The following is a 15,083-nucleotide window of genomic DNA, read 5'->3' as shown; positions in this document are numbered from 1 at the left end:
GCTGTGTCCTGCGGTGAGGCCACGGGTCTCTTCCCCGGTGGCGGCTCTTAGAGGAGAAGCTGCCCCGCACTGGGCTTGGTGCCAGGACGGAGGGCAGCGGGTGGAGGGCTGGCTGTGGGCAGGCTCTCTGGTCCTTGTGCTGAGTCCTCTGAGTCTTCAGATGCAGCTGCTGCTGGTGAAGCGAGGGTCAGCCCTGCCATTCTACCTGCGCTTGGTCACTGATCACCTGAGGCTCTTCACGCTCTTTGAGCAGGTCAGTGGAGGATGTGAACGCTCACTCTTCATCTTCTAAGTCCTAATCCCACTTCCCAGTCTCCACTCAGCCCCTTGCATCCCCATCCCTCCCCTTCTCCCACCCTCATCCTTTGCCATCATGTGATCACCCATTCCTCGTCCACACCCCCCAGCCCTGCTTCTCTCCCACCAGTGTCGCTCTTTCCTTGTCATCCCTTCCCACGGTTTTTTCTGCTGTCCCCTCCCCTACACAACCAAAGCTGCTTCTCCCCCTCCCCTGACTGACTCAGGCCCCTCCCTGTCCCCTCCCAGGTGTCTGAGAGACTCCGGACCCTGCCCGCTACTGTCCCTCTGCTGCTGCAGCACATCCTGGGCACCTTGGAACAAGAGCATGGCCCTGATGTCTTTCCCCAAGCCTTGGCCACTCTTGAGGTCACACGCAGCGGTCAGTACTTGGAGTGGGCTCAGGGGTCGGATGACCTTCAGTTCAGCTGGGGCCTCAGCAAGCGGTGCAAGGAGGGACTAGGTGTCATGGGGATGGGTACATTGCGTGGTTTAGGGCCTCAGAGAGCTTGGGTTTTTAGGTCTGACTGTGGACCAGTTGCATGGAGTGTTGAGCGCATGGCGGATACTTCCCAGGGGGACCAAGACCTGGGAAGAAGCAGTGGCTGCTGGTAACAGCGGGGACCCCTACCCCATGGGTTCGTTGGCCTACCTCGTCCAGAGTCTGCGCAGGTATAGGTGCCCCCAGCTGAGCTCCCACTAACTTCTGTACCTCCCTGTCTTTGAGCCAGGGCCCCATGTGATCCTCTCTTCATCCTACCCTTCCCTCCGTATAGCCCCTGACACTTGTCTACCAGACCCTGAATGGCTGTCACTCAAGTTACCACTGTTTGAGGTGGGAATGGGAACCCACAGCTGTGCCAGACGCTCACTTACAGGCCTCCTCCCTCTTGTCCTGCCTTCTCTCCCTCACACGGGATCAGTTTGCTAGGGGAGGGACCCCTGGAGCGCCCTGGTGCCCGGCTTTGCCTCCGTGATGGTCCCCTGAGAACAGCCGCTAAATGCCGCTATGGGAAGAGGCCAGAGCTGGAGAAGACGGCACACATCCTCATCGCAGGTGACTGTAGCCCAGTTAACCCCCGGGACACTGACCGTGGGACCTGGTGCTCCACATCGGCTGGCCCTCTCACCTGCTACCCCAGGGGGTGGATGGCTCTTGCTGTAGCCTGAGGGATGTGATCTTTGGAGATGCTTCAGGGCCAAGCCCGTCTCAGTGTCTGTTCCTGTGACCCACACCTGCAGCTCAGCTCTGGAAGACATGTGACCCTGATGCCTCAGGTACCTTCCGAAGTTGCCCTCCTGAAGCTCTGGGAGACCTGCCGTATCACCTGGTTAGTCCCCAGACCCTACAGGCACCCTCTCCCAAGGAACTTCTTTGGCTCTTCTGAGACCCCTCTCCCCCGTGACCGCCACCATCATCCCCACTGCCGTTATCACCCCCACCCCCTTCCCAAACGCCGTGTACCTTTCTCCTTTCAGTTTTCCTGCCCTCGTCCTTCAGGTCCTTTGTCCCAGCTCCTAAGTCTAGGCCTTAGCTGCACAGGCAGGGTCCAAGACTAAACTGTCCCTCCTCACCAGCCTCATCACATCCCTCATGAATCCAGTCTGACTTTTCCCAGCTCCAGAGCGGGAACCGTGGCTTTCTTGCAAAGTTCCTTACCAGTCTCCACGTGGTGGCTGCACACCTGGACCTGGGTCTGATCTCTCAGCTCTTGGAGGCCCATGCCCTCTATGGTGAGATGAGTTACAGGGTGGAGTCTTCTCCAAGCTGTGGCTCCTGGGTGTGTTCATGGGGGGGGGGCCTGCTCAGAGGGAGGTGTAATGGAAAGAACAGTTGAACTTCTGTTCCAAGGTGAAGAGGCCAAGAGGGTAAGCAAGTGATTCTCGGGAGACCTTTTGCTTAGGTCTCTTAAACCAGAGGCTCTCACACTTTATTTAGTGGGCCTACAATTACCTGGGAAACTTGTTGAAACTGCTGATCCCTGCATCCCCAGATTCTGGTTTCCTAGGTCTGGAGTGGGACCCAAAGCTTTGTCCTTTTAACAGATGTTCCTGATGTGGGACCAGAGGGCCACACTTTGAGACTTAGCATTTTAGACACATCATATGATTGACTTGGTGCTGGGGTGAATGGGGGTCCAGGCTGGCTCTCCAGTGACACCCCACATCTCTTCTATAGCTTCCTCAGTCCCTGACGAGGAACAGAAGCTTCCTGAGGCTGATGTTGCTGTATTTCACACCTTCCTGAGGCAGCAGGCTTCAGTCCTCAGCCAGTACCCACTGCTCCTGCACCAGCAGGCAGCCAACCAGCCTCTGGACTCGCCCCTTTGCCGCCAGGCCCCCCAGCTCTGCCAGCGATGGCACCTCCAGCACATGCTACGTTGGCTTAATAAACCCCAGACCATGAGGGGCCAGCAAAGGTAAAACCCTTGACCCCAGATGCTGGCAAACCTGCCAGAGAGCAAGCTGCAGCCCTCTCTGAAACTGGAGAGTAAAGAACAGACCGCAGTCACCATGGAGAGGGGGATTCAGGCCCAGAAATGCAGAAACGAATTCCCATCCTCTTCCTTCCCCTCATTCCTCATCTCCTCCCTTTCTTGCTGTTCTTCCTCTAGCTCCAGCCTGTCCCTGGCAGTTTCCTCATCCCCCACAGCTGTGGCCTTCTCCCCCAGTGGGCAAAGAGCAGCTGTGGGCACTGCCAGTGGGACGGTTTACCTGTTGGACCTGAGAACCTGGCAGGTACGACACGCAAGGCGGGGTGGGATTTACCTTCAGAAAAGCCTCACGTCCCGCGCCCCAAGCCCGAGGCAAGCCAAACCCACCTGTTATCACCCTGTTTGATTCAGCAACTTTACTTTCCTCACGTCAGATCACAAGGGCTTGGTCAAAAAACCAATCCCACAGCAAATGCTTGCTGTATACCTTCTTTCCAAGGCACCGTACTAAGCACTGCAGGGAACGCAGGGCTTAGGACATTGTCTTTGCCCGCCAGGTGGTCAGTTTTGTTGAAAAACAAGGCATACAAGGTAAAAAGGGAACCAAAAGATAGCCATGTGGCATAGGTAAGAGCTAAGTGAGTTGTGCAGTTACTGGAGGACATAGGATGGAGAGGGGGAGGCGTTCCGGGTTGAGCGAGGAGCCCGGGCGAAGACGCTGGGGGGATGTTCCCTCTAAGTTGCTGAGAACAGTGGCAGCAGAGTGTGTGTGAGACGGGGCGGTAGTAGGTTAGGCTGGAGAGGTGGGTTCTGCAGCCACAGCCGCCGTCTCCTCTTCCGCCCATGTCAGTGCCCCCTGCCCCCCACAGGCGTGTGTGTGACGTCATTCTCGCCTCAGAAGCACCAAACCTTCTGTGACTCGGGGTTACGTATGGGGTTTGAAGTGAGGGGGACTGTGTGACCTCACTTGGATCGTGAGGTCCCACTTGAAGCTGTTCGAGCTTGGCCTAGGTCTGGAGTAGGGCCCAAAGCTTTGCACTTTTCACAGGGGCTCCTGCTGTGGGGCCAGAGGGCCAGAGGGCCAGAGGGCCAGAGGGCCAGAGTTTGAGACTTAGCAGGGAGTGTGGAGAGCTAAGGGCTCCAGCCCTTCTAGCCATTGCCTCCTTCCTGGTTGGGGCTCGGAGGGGCTGGACATGGAGTGGTCAGGGGAGTGTCCTGAGGGCGCTTCCCCGCTCACTGTCACAGGAGGAGAGGTCTGTGGTGAGTGGCTGTGATGGGGTCTCCTCTTGTTCGTTCCTCTCCGACAACGCCCTCTTTCTTACTGGCTTTGACGGGCTCCTGGAGCTCTGGGACCTGCAGCACGGTTGTCGGTAAGGGGCTCCTCACGTCTCAGCGTGAGGGCCGTCCCTGTTTGTTGGAAGCCCAGGGGGGGAGGGGGATGAGGAGGGAGTCTGTGGCCCGGGGCCCCTGACCTTGTCTCCCTGGGATAGGGTGCTCCAGATCAAGGCTCACCAGCACCAGATCACCGGCTGCTGCCTGGGCCCAGACGGCCGGCTTCTGGCCACCGTGTGCCTGGGGGGAGGCCTGAAGGTAACGACCAGGGGGCTGTGGTGGTGAAAGCGGCCCTGAACTCGGAGTCAGCCCTGTGAAGTTGTTCTCCTCAGCGCGGCAGAGGCTCTGGCTGCCTGGCCTGCTGAGGGCAGGGGATTGGACAAGGTGGCCCCTGGAGCTCTGGGACTGAGCAGCTCAGGCGTCTGTGTTCAGCACCCTGAGTCCTCCTCCCCTTCTCTCTCCTCCAGCTGTGGGACACAGTCCGCGGGCAGCTGGCCTCCCAGCACACCTGTCCCAAGCCCCTCAACTGCATCGCTTTCCACCCAGAGGGGCAGGTGATAGCCGTTGGCAGCTGGGCTGGCACTTTCAGCTTCTTCCAGGTGGATGGGCTCAAAGTCACCAAGGTGAGAGGAGCCGGCTGGCCCTGGGGAAGGAAGCGTGGGAGGGTGGGAGTGGAGGGTGGGAAATGGCGGACACCTGCATCCTGGGTCACTCTTGGTTTGGGTTGAGAGCAGGGCCCTGACGTTCCAGTTTCTACCTCTCCACGCAGGAACTGGGGGCCCCAGGAGCCTCTGTCCGTGCCTTGGCCTTCAGTGTGTCTGGGCGGGCTGTAGCTGTGGGCCGGCTGGACGGGATGGTGGAGCTCTGGGTCTGGCAGGAGGGGACACAGCTGGCTGCCTTCCCTGCGCACCATGGCTTTGTTACTGCTGCCCTTTTCCTGCGTGCTGGGTGCCAGTTACTGACGGCTGGAGAGGATGGCAAGGTCAGGTTACAGAGGGCTGGCGGTGGGCTATGAGGAGGGGGGTGCAAAGGTGTGGGACTATTTGGGGGAGGGTGGCGCCTTTGCCGAGGAGTCTGGAGGAGCTTGTGCTACAGGGAGGGGGTGCGGTTCGTGCACAGTAGCTCTCGGAGATGAGTCTCTGGAAGGAGGACTTTAATGGGGGGTGGGTTATCTTTAAGCCCCTTTCTTGGCCCTCAGGTTCAGGTGTGGTCCGGGTCTCTGGGTCGTCCCCGTGGGCGCCTAGGTTCCCCCTCTCTCTCTTCTGCCCTCTCCGTGGCCCTCAGCCCAGATGGTGATCAGGTGGCTGTTGGGTACCGAGCAGATGGCATTCGGATCTACACAATCTCTTCAGGTACTGGAGGGAGAAGGGTTGGAGTGTCTGAGCCTGGAAAGGGCCCCTCTCCCCCAACTCTGGCCCCCTTTCCAAGCATCTTACTCTGTTGTTGTCCCTCATTCTCTAGGTTCCCAGGGGGCTCAGTGTCAAGCGCTAGATGTGGCAGTGTCTGCACTGGCCTGGCTCAGCCCTAAGGTGTTGGCGAGCGGTGCAGAAGATGGGGCCCTGCAGGGCTGGATGCTCCAGGGAGGCTCCCTTCAGTCCCTCTGGCGCTTGTCCAGACACCGGAAGCCTGTGCTGGCACTGGCCACGTCCCAGGAACTCTTGGCTGCTGCCTCAGGTACGGCTGGGCAATGCGCAGGGTCGTGAATCACTGTTCCTTTCAAATATGCTGACACCTTTCTTCAATTTGTATGTATATGTATGCATGAAAATACACACACCTATATAACTTTTTTTTACAACTTGCAAAGTGCTTTTAAATGCATTTATCTTGCATAATCAGTCTAGACTGTTTCTTCTTGTTCCCTAACCCTGATTCTGGGACCTCTTTGTAATTCCTGTCACCCTTTGAGTTTCTGCCTAGTGGGGGATTTTGCTGTGTAAAAGGGATGGGTTTCCCTTAGGAGAAGAGAGAGACGTTAAGGTGAAAATGGCCTTAGTCCTCTCTAGGTAAGAGGCTTGTTCAAAGTGACACTGTGCACTTTAGAAGAGGAGGGTGCGGAGGTGCAGTCGGGAGTTAGAAGGAGACAGCCACAGAGCCGGAGCTGGGAGTGCCTGGCATTCCTGTCCTGTGCCCTCACATGGTGACTGGTCCTCGTCCAGGGCCTGGGTGGGACTCACGGCGTCCCTCCCTTGGAGCTGTGCCCTCAGACATCACCTTCAGCCCCCATGATTGCCTTTGTCTTTGGCCTCCCAGGCCTGTGTCACTTCCTCTTTCAGAAAATCTTCCTCTCTCCCCATTTCTAATGCAGAGGACTTCACAGTACGGCTGTGGCCAAGGCAGTTGCTGGCTTTGCCACAAAAGACAGAAGACTTTCCCTGTGGCACTGAGCTCCGGGGACACGAGGGCCCCGTAAGCTGCTGTAGCTTCAGCACTGATGGATGCAGCCTGGCCACCGGGGGCAGGGATCGGGTGAGCTGCAGGGCCCTCCTCCCCATGGGCCCCCAGCCCCTCTGGTCCTGGATTCCTGAGCAGCTCACTTCCCACTGCTTCCTCCAGCTTTTTGCTTTGCTCAGTGGCCTGTATGGGATCTGTCCACCCGTCCTCCTTTGATATTCCCCCTTTCCTTGAAATTTTTTGCCTGAGATGGCCCTGGTGTTCCTACCTCTGTCCTATGGTCCTGATGGCTTCCTCTCTTGGGGCCTGTCCAGAGTCTGCTCTGCTGGGATGTGAGGACACCCAAAGCCCCTGTTCTGATTTGCTCCTTCTCTGCCTGTCACCGAGACTGGGTCACTGGCTGTGCCTGGACCAAAGACAACCTCGTGGTGAGTGAAGGGGTGGGCGGTGGCACAAAGCTCAGCAGGGTTCCTGGGGGAAGACAACACATCCTACCTCATCCTGTTCCTAATACCCGGTTATAATATAGTATTATAGTGTTAATATAATTTTCTAACACTCAGTATAATAGCTCACGTTTATTGAGCACTTAGTATGTGCCAGACATTGGATTAAGCCCTTCGCATATATGGCCTCATTTAGTCTTTACAACACCCCATAAAGAAGATACTACTATTCTCTCTATTTCATAGACAAGGATATTGAGCTCAGCTAGATTAAAGACCATTTCCAAGGTCATGTAAGTGAAGAAGCTGAGCCAGTAAACTTTATGATAAGAAAGCCCATGCTCTTAACAAGAACACAGAACTGTCTCCCCAGGGGCTTAGGATGCCCTGTCCCTGCAGGTAAAGGTACTGCTATGATTTCTTTGGTCCTAAGTGAAAAATGGGTCTCAAATTATGCACTCGGCGTTGGTAAAGCCTAGTTTTCCAACGCAGAGTCCCTGTTGTTCTCAAAAAGAAATGAGTAGCAATTGAATAGACTTGTCATAGTCTGTCCTACCCCTGACTTCTAGGCAGCCAGATCTCTCCTGAGCGTTGCAGACGTCTCACCTTTGTCGGGGTGAGACAAAGTTGTTGTTGACTGACATTATGTTAATAACAAGGACAATAGCTACTATTTATTCTATGCTCACTATGTACCGGGCATCCTGCTAAGTCCTTTACGTAGATGCTTCAGCCCCATATCAGTAGGTACACTGTCATTATCCTAGTTCAATAGATGAGAAGCCTGAGGCCCAGAGAGATGAACTTGCCCCAGGTCACCAAGCAATGAATGGTGGAACTAGGATTTGAACCCAGGACAGCCCTTGCTGTTAATCACCAGGCTTACAGCCCTCCACCCTACGTTACAAGTACAGAGAAATGCTGGAGGGATGCTGATTATTCCACTCCTCTGCCCTCTGACTCTGCAGGTCTCCTGCTCCAGTGATGGCTCTGTAGGGCTGTGGGACCCAGAGTCGAGACAGCAGCTTGGTCAGTTCCTGGGTCACCAGAGTGCCGTGAGCGCCGTGCTGGCCGTGGTGAGAAGGCAGTGGAGAGCTCACTGGGGGTCCCTGGGAAGGTTAAGGGGGCTTTGGGAGACTGGATGCATTGCGTATCTAATCCCAAAGGCAAAAGGAGTATAAAGAGTGAGATGCTTGGGCCTGAATTAGAGCAGGATTAGGGTGTTGAGGCTGAGGGTTGGTGTGAGGGTAGGGAGAGCGTGAAAACACAGTATCTCAGTATCATGACCTCGTGGCATGATGGTAGTCATGAGCCTCCCAGCCCCACTCTCCGGGGTGTCCTCATTCTTTGACATCTTCTAGGCTCTTAATGCTGAGCCCACACCTCTGTGGCGGGAGTCGTAATTCCCACGTCCCGCTCAGTGTGACTCTTCTCTGATCCTGTGCTCTGGGGCAGGAGGAGCACGTGGTATCTGTGGGCCGAGATGGGACCTTGAAAGTGTGGGACCATCAGGGTGTGGAGATGACCAGCATCGCTGCTCACTCAGGACCCATCAGCCACTGTGCAGCTGCCCTAGAGCCCGGTGCAGGTAATGAAATGTCAGCCACCTTCCCGTCCCCGCTGCCTGTTCCCTTCTCCCCTTCTCCTGACTCCGTTTCTGTGTCTTCTCAGCTGGCCAGCTGGGGTCAGAGCTTCTGGTGGTAACTGTGGGATTGGATGGGGCCACACGGTTGTGGCATCCACTCTTGGTGAGTCCCCTGAAAGGCCTTGGGTGGCGGCAGCGGAGAGGGGATGATAGGACCACATCCTGTTGTGTCACCTCCCCACTGTTCCGTCTCCATCCTTTCCTCCTAGGTGTTTCAAACACACACCCTCCTGGGACACAGTGGCCCAGTCAGTGCAGCTGCTGTTTCAGAAACCTCAGGCCTCCTGCTGACCGCCTCAGAGGATGGTTCCGTACAGCTCTGGCAGGTACCCGAAGAAGCAGGTGAGTGAGGTGTGGAGAGACGCAAGGTGTGAAAGGGGGGTGTGTTAGTCGGACCCAGAAGGTCAAGCGTAGCCTGCTATCTCCTCTTGTATCCCAGCAGTGGTCCAGCTCCTAATGCATCACTTCCTTTCTTCTCCAGATGACACATATATACCCAGGAGTCATGCAGCCCTCACTGCTGTGGCCTGGGCGCCAGACGGTTCTAGAGCAGTGTCTGGGAATCAAGCTGGGGAGCTCACCTTGTGGCAGGAAGCTGAGGCTGTGGCCACAGCACAGGTGAGTCGGGTCAACTTCAGTTCTTTGTTTATGTGAATTCTGCCCTGGCTGTGCATCTGATGGTATGTGCCGGGGTTAGAGGTTGCGTAGATGCCTGGGATGGGGAAGAAGGTTAATCCTGGTTCTTCAGAAATACTGAAATAAACTTGTATTCACTAGGCTCCAGGCCGCATCAGTGCTCTGATCTGGTACTCAGCACACACCTTGATTGTTGTCAGTGCTGATGAAAAAGTCAGCGAGTGGCAAGTGGAACTGCAGAAGGGTTCAGCACCCAGAAATTTCAGGTGAAATGAGGTGGCTGGGTTAATGAATACAGTTACATCTGGGATTTTGCTCAAATCACTCCCTTCTGCTTCTGAACTAGGTCAATAGGATGTTAGTAAGCAGGAAAAAGTCACCGGGAAATTGTTTTCTGCTCCTTATCATGTGAATTTAAGTAATAATTATCAAGTGCCTACTTTATGCTAAGCTCTGGGCCAGGCAGTGTGAACCAGATTGAAATTAATTTTTAACTAAGGGAGCTCGAAGTACAGGAATGTGCAGATAAGTAAACTGCCAACAATATGCAGAGTGATTACTGCTATAATAAAGATATATATATATTTTTTATATATATATATTTTTATATGTATATATTTTATATACATATATGTAAAATTCCTGGGGCTGCAGAATTTAAGAAATTTACTGTTTACAAAAGAGTTGCTATTTGAGATTGGGCTTAGAGGATGAGTAGGAGTTTTCTGAATCAGTAAGGGAAGGGAATGGTGTTTTTAGGAAGAGGAGGTAGCATTAACAAAAGGCATGGAGGCATGAGAGTGCATGGTGTGTTCTGAGTATAGCTCAGTCTTTGGGTTCTTGGTGCGAGTGGTGGTGGGGCATTGGGTTGAAAAAATAAACTGGGGCCAGGCTGTAGAGGGCACAATGCTAAGAATTTTGAGCAGAATAATTATCTGAATTTTAGAAAGAGAACTCTAGTGGCCACATGGAGGATGGTTAGTGGTAGAGAGATACTAAACGTAGGGCGACCACATTTACAGCTGATGCTCTAGTCCAGGGAAGACAGAACGTGAGCCCTGACCTGGGCAGTGGGGATGAAAAGGAGAGATAAAGATTTAGGCATGTGTTGCCAGTAGACTCCACAGTGCTTATCAGTCAGTTGGAGGTCAGGAGGGAAGGAAAGGACAGGAATGTTAGAGATTCCTGGTTTGAGCAGATAAGGTGATGATGGTATGATGAATACTAATATAACAAAAACAGAAAGAGGAACACAATGTGTAGGGACGGTGATGCATTTTGTTTTATACTTTACTCCTGAGGAATTCATGGGGAACTGAGAGAGGTGGACTAAAGTAGAATCTTTCTCTGTCCATGTATCCTTTTTTGCGCTATAGTCTTCACCTGAACCGAGTTCTGCAGGAGGACTTAGGGTTCCTGACAGGTGTAAGTCTGGTCCCTGACGGTCACTCCCTCATCTTGGCCAAAGCAGATTTGCAGTTACTGCACATGAAGCCAGGTGATGAGCCCTCTGTAATCTGGTAAGATCCAAAATGTTTTCTCTTGGGCTGGAGAAAGAGGAAAAGTGGGTTAGTGGCTACCCTGAGTTTGGGTCTAACTAGAACAAACATTGGGGTCTTACGGAGAGGTGTTCCTGGGCTTAGCCTCTTTCTTTCTTATAAACCAGGAGAAGCTATTCAGAAGATCCTATAATGTTGTCCACCCACCAGGACTATGGTGTGTTTGTCCTGCAGTCAATGAAACTTAGAGTTCTTTCTTTCTCAGTAAGTTCTGTCTGGGTATGTGTTAAAACAAACATTTGTCCAGGACCCATGTTTTAAAGCCTTGGGGCCATGATGGAGGATAAGAGGAAGGAAGGGAAAAGCAGTTGGTTCCACATCCCCTTCTCTTCCTTCAACTGTAGGTCTACTTAAGAGCATTTTATATTGGGTTTCCCTGTAAGATTTCACTGATACTAAAAAGGATTCTAGTGTTTAAAAGAATCGTGGGAAACCATAAACCTAGTTTTTTTAATTGCATTTTCTTCATGTCTGTCTTGTCTTGCCACTGTGAGTATTAGCAGTGTCTGGAACAGTACGGATATATCTCATAGCCATTATGTGGGGCGAGAGAAGCCAGACACAAAAGAGTACATATTACATGATTTCACCTAAATGAAGTTCAAGAACAAGCAAAACTAATTTATAGTGACAGAAGTCAGAATATTGTTAGCTTTGGGGGTGGTGATACTCTGGTATTGACTGGGAAGGGGCATGAAGGCAACTTTCAAGGGTGACGGAAATGTTCTACATCTTGATCTGGGCAGGGATTACATGGATGTATACACGTGTAAAATTTTATCAAGATGTCCATTTAAGATTTGTGTATCAGTACTTTACTGTATTTAGGATACGATTTTAAAAAATCTTGACCAGCCCAGAGCAGAAAAGAGTTGCTTTGTCTGGGCAGCAGTAAGTGATACAAGTAGGCTAATCAAAATGATCTCTCCTTTCACAGAGCCAAAAGGAATTAGGAGAGTTTGAAGAGTGCCCGGAATTTGATCTGAGCTTAGAGAATCCTAATAAGACCCTCATATCGGTAACTCAGGCCAAACCTGAATCTGGTGAGTGGTGATGGGAGGGCCCAAGGAATCCAGAGGTGGCCTAGGGGAGGATGGTGGATCCTTCAAAGTCTAAGACCTGGCTCAAACTCTGCCCTTGAAATGGCAGAGTCCTCATTTTTGTGTGCCAGCTCTGATGGGACGCTGTGGAACCTAGCTAGATGCAACGTTGAAGGAGAATGGACCACAGATAATATCTGGCAGGAAAAAGTAGAAATGCCTGAAACCCGAACTCCAGGGACAGATGCATGTGTATGTGCTGACACGTATACCCGTCCAGCAGTCCCACAGCTAAAGACACGGCAGCGTAGAAAGGTGAGTTTGGGGGAAAGGTCACAGACGTTGGGGAGGAGGCTCTAGGTCTGACCCAGTGGACTTCTCTGCTTCCTTGTCTGAGGAGGGTCCACTGAGAACTCACCACACCTCTTCCCCTCCCTCCCTAAGATTCACACGGGCTCTGTCACAGCCCTCCACGTGCTGCCTGAGTTGCTGGTGACAGCTTCAAAGGACAGAGATGTTAAACTGTGGGAGAGACCCAGTATGCAGCTCGTAAGTGTGTGTGTGTGTGTGTGTGTGTGTGTGTAAGGAGGGCTAAAGGGATGTCATAGAGCAAACTTGGGGTAAGAAAGGGCAAAAGATCAAGATTGTTTTCTTCTGTCCTTCTTGCAATAATGTGCAACTAACCTGTTTCTAAACAAAAGTCATTGGTGTGAGACAAATAAGTTAGTAAGGAGGCCCTAGGCTTGTAGCCCACATCTCCCGTTTTTGTTCCCATTGTAGCTGGGCCTGTTCCGATGTGAAGGGGCAGTGAGCTGCCTGGAACCTTGGCTGGGTCCTAACTCTACCCTGCAGCTCGCAGTGGGAGACACGCAGGGCAATGTATACTTTCTGTCCTGGGAATGAAGATCACTGCTCAGGGCAAAGAGACCGCTTGTGCTAGAGATGCAAAGCCTGAAGACACCAGTGGCTACGTTCTTGATACAATTATATAAATAAAAGGTCGGAAAATCTCACATGCAGTCCTGCCTGTGTTCTTATGTGGATTTGGACCAAGAGGGAAGAATATGGATGTTCTTATGTTTCTTTTCTGATTTAACATTAATCCTTACTAGAACTGCAAGAAAGTGAACCAGATCTTTAGTATTCTTTGAAATTATGCTTTAGAATTCTTGTGTCATTTTCTGGCCCCAGGACCGAAAGGTATGACTCCTACCAGGAGGAGGAATGAAAGTGATGTTGACCAGCACTTAGTTTGAACAGAAATCTGAAGACCTCTCACTTGTTCAAGGAAGAGCAAGAGAAGGAAGAATGAGTCACTTGTGCCCTGGTCAGGGTATCTGCAAAGAACTGGGATAGAACCAGGACAACACTAGGTTCCTGTCACAGAAACAGCCCCATCTACTCAGAGCCAACTGCCCAGGTGAGAGGTGAGAAGCCAGGGCACTGAGAGCAGAACGTGTCTTCTGGCTTTCACAGCCTCTGGCAGGGCAGCGGCAGCCACTTGACTTGGAAGCATTAGTCGGTATAGTAATTTGCATTCTTGGAAGAGATCCCAGAAGGGTATCCCTCTCAAATTGAAGTTCATAAAGATAAAATGAGTTGAAGGGTGGAACAATGCCTACACAGGGACTTGCTGTGGACTGTGACCGTCTTATTTTCCTGTAATTCTATTTTATGGGAGAGGAAGTTCCCTGAGGCCCTTTCTTTCTAAGGGTTAAGGAAGAGTTAAGGGTCTTCGGTGTCCAAGAAGTCAAGGACTTGTGTCTGATAAGCCAGAGCTATCACAGGATTTTATCCTGGGTTGGTAGCGTTCTCTCAGAGACATATCACTGCACTCTGGTCTAGAGTTTTCTGGATTTAGGGAGTTGAGGGGTACTCAGTTTTATTCTTACTTTGCCCTGATTCCAGATTTCACGTGGAGAAATCACCTGAAGGACTTTATCTTATTTCTACCAATGCCTCATATTCTCTCTCAGCCTGAGGATAAAGACATAAGGAATGCCATCAGCTAATAAGTTTTAATCATAGGTCATGCTTCTATCTTTTCTCACATGCCTCACGCAAGGGCTCTAAGTATACCTTCTAGGCTACCTGCTCTACATGAACCTTGTGACTAGAAGTCCAAGTTAAGGTAATTTGAAACTTACGATTCATACTACTACCCAGAAATGCTACAGAGAACCATGGCACAGCGTCATCCTGGAAGTCACTGGTTTCAATCTTTTGCCTTTTGTTCCCCTGAAAGCATGGGCCAAGGACAGGAGGAAGCCCTAGATGTCTGTCTGCCATGCTCTAAAAATTCTACAAAGGCACCCCAGCTGAGGATGGAGGAGTGGGGCTGGAGAAAGTAAAGCCTACCTTGCTCAGTGGACTCAGCTTTGTTTACCAGGTCCGCCTGAAGGGAGTGATCTTTCTTATCTTGGAGATACACAGCGAGGCCAAAGTATAATTGCTGTATAATCTTCTTCTGTATAATCTTCTTCTGTATAATCTTCGCTCAGAAGTATAATCTTCTGAGCGAAGAACAGGTTCTAGGTGACAGTAAATATGTCCCCAAAGGAGTTGAAGGGAAAATCAATTTAGGTTTTACGTTAAATATTTTCTGAGTTCTTATCATTAAACAGTTTCAGTGTCTCCCAGTGCCTGGATGAGTTCAATTATAGTCACTGGATTATAGGATCATAGGACACTGGAGCAGTCTTTTCTCCTTCAACCCACAAAAGCACCTTTTTCATGTGTCAGTTTTTAACATCTGTTTTTACACATCTATGCACAGTTTGGGTTTTTTTGTTTGTTTGTTTGTTTTGGCCATGCCATGAGGCTTGTGGGATCTCAGTTCCCCGACCAGGGACTGAACCTGGGCCACAGCAGTGAAAGCCCAGAATCCTAACCACTAGGCCATCAGGGAACTCTCACCACAATTTGTTTTTGAAATCTAGAACATATCTATTCAAAGTTTGGTTTGTGGACCAGTGCTATTCCACAAATTCTTGATGGTTCATTTTCCTGGTACTTCATTTTTATTATATTTTACGAAAGTATTGTTCCATTGCAGGTCAGAAATTTGTTTTAACAAGACTGCTTCCCTTTCCCCATCTGTAAAATAGGCAGAATAATATTGCCTATTTTTTAGGGATGTTGTGAGGATTAAATGAGTTAAAACATGTGAAACACTTAGAACAGTAGTTGACACTTACATGGTAAATGTTCAGGAAGTGCTTGACTGTTCTTTTCCTTATCCACTAGTGCAAGTATCACCTTGTTATTCTTTCTCAAAAATGTCTTGGTTATTGGTATAT

At 51.2% G+C, this 15,083-nt stretch overlaps 1 protein-coding gene across 3 annotated transcripts in view; it reads left to right on the top strand.

Moving 5' to 3' along the window:
* The window catches only part of TEP1 (telomerase associated protein 1), a 40,773-nt gene extending 27,976 nt beyond the window's left edge, over window positions 1-12,797 (top strand). Inside the window, exons 28-55 of one of the 3 annotated variants that reach the window (XM_007180475.2) lie at window positions 161-253; window positions 547-679; window positions 819-969; window positions 1,221-1,354; window positions 1,540-1,628; window positions 1,917-2,031; window positions 2,477-2,717; window positions 2,913-3,036; window positions 3,978-4,102; window positions 4,223-4,322; window positions 4,532-4,687; window positions 4,834-5,046; window positions 5,263-5,416; window positions 5,526-5,738; window positions 6,373-6,533; window positions 6,773-6,886; window positions 7,873-7,980; window positions 8,360-8,492; window positions 8,576-8,652; window positions 8,759-8,891; window positions 9,031-9,167; window positions 9,327-9,451; window positions 10,562-10,705; window positions 10,852-10,948; window positions 11,682-11,787; window positions 11,894-12,099; window positions 12,229-12,333; window positions 12,565-12,797. In XM_007180475.2, coding sequence (XP_007180537.2) covers window positions 161-253; window positions 547-679; window positions 819-969; window positions 1,221-1,354; window positions 1,540-1,628; window positions 1,917-2,031; window positions 2,477-2,717; window positions 2,913-3,036; window positions 3,978-4,102; window positions 4,223-4,322; window positions 4,532-4,687; window positions 4,834-5,046; window positions 5,263-5,416; window positions 5,526-5,738; window positions 6,373-6,533; window positions 6,773-6,886; window positions 7,873-7,980; window positions 8,360-8,492; window positions 8,576-8,652; window positions 8,759-8,891; window positions 9,031-9,167; window positions 9,327-9,451; window positions 10,562-10,705; window positions 10,852-10,948; window positions 11,682-11,787; window positions 11,894-12,099; window positions 12,229-12,333; window positions 12,565-12,687 — 3,810 coding nt within the window. In that variant the 3' untranslated portion in view covers window positions 12,688-12,797. Of the gene's footprint in view, window positions 1-160; window positions 254-546; window positions 680-818; window positions 970-1,220; window positions 1,355-1,539; window positions 1,629-1,916; window positions 2,032-2,476; window positions 2,718-2,912; window positions 3,037-3,977; window positions 4,103-4,222; window positions 4,323-4,531; window positions 4,688-4,833; window positions 5,047-5,262; window positions 5,417-5,525; window positions 5,739-6,372; window positions 6,534-6,772; window positions 6,887-7,872; window positions 7,981-8,359; window positions 8,493-8,575; window positions 8,653-8,758; window positions 8,892-9,030; window positions 9,168-9,326; window positions 9,452-10,561; window positions 10,706-10,851; window positions 10,949-11,681; window positions 11,788-11,893; window positions 12,100-12,228; window positions 12,334-12,564 lie in introns of those variants that run through there. The other 2 variants (XM_028166064.2, XR_003623245.2) reach the window with 2 other exon arrangements.
* The last annotated feature ends 2,286 nt before the right edge of the window (window positions 12,798-15,083 follow it).

Source organism: Balaenoptera acutorostrata, chromosome 3 (assembly GCF_949987535.1).
Source record: "Balaenoptera acutorostrata chromosome 3, mBalAcu1.1, whole genome shotgun sequence".
Lineage (NCBI taxonomy): Eukaryota > Metazoa > Chordata > Mammalia > Artiodactyla > Balaenopteridae > Balaenoptera > Balaenoptera acutorostrata.
The sequence above is the reverse complement of the archived record's forward strand: the minus strand, read 5'-3'. Positions and strand labels throughout refer to the sequence as shown.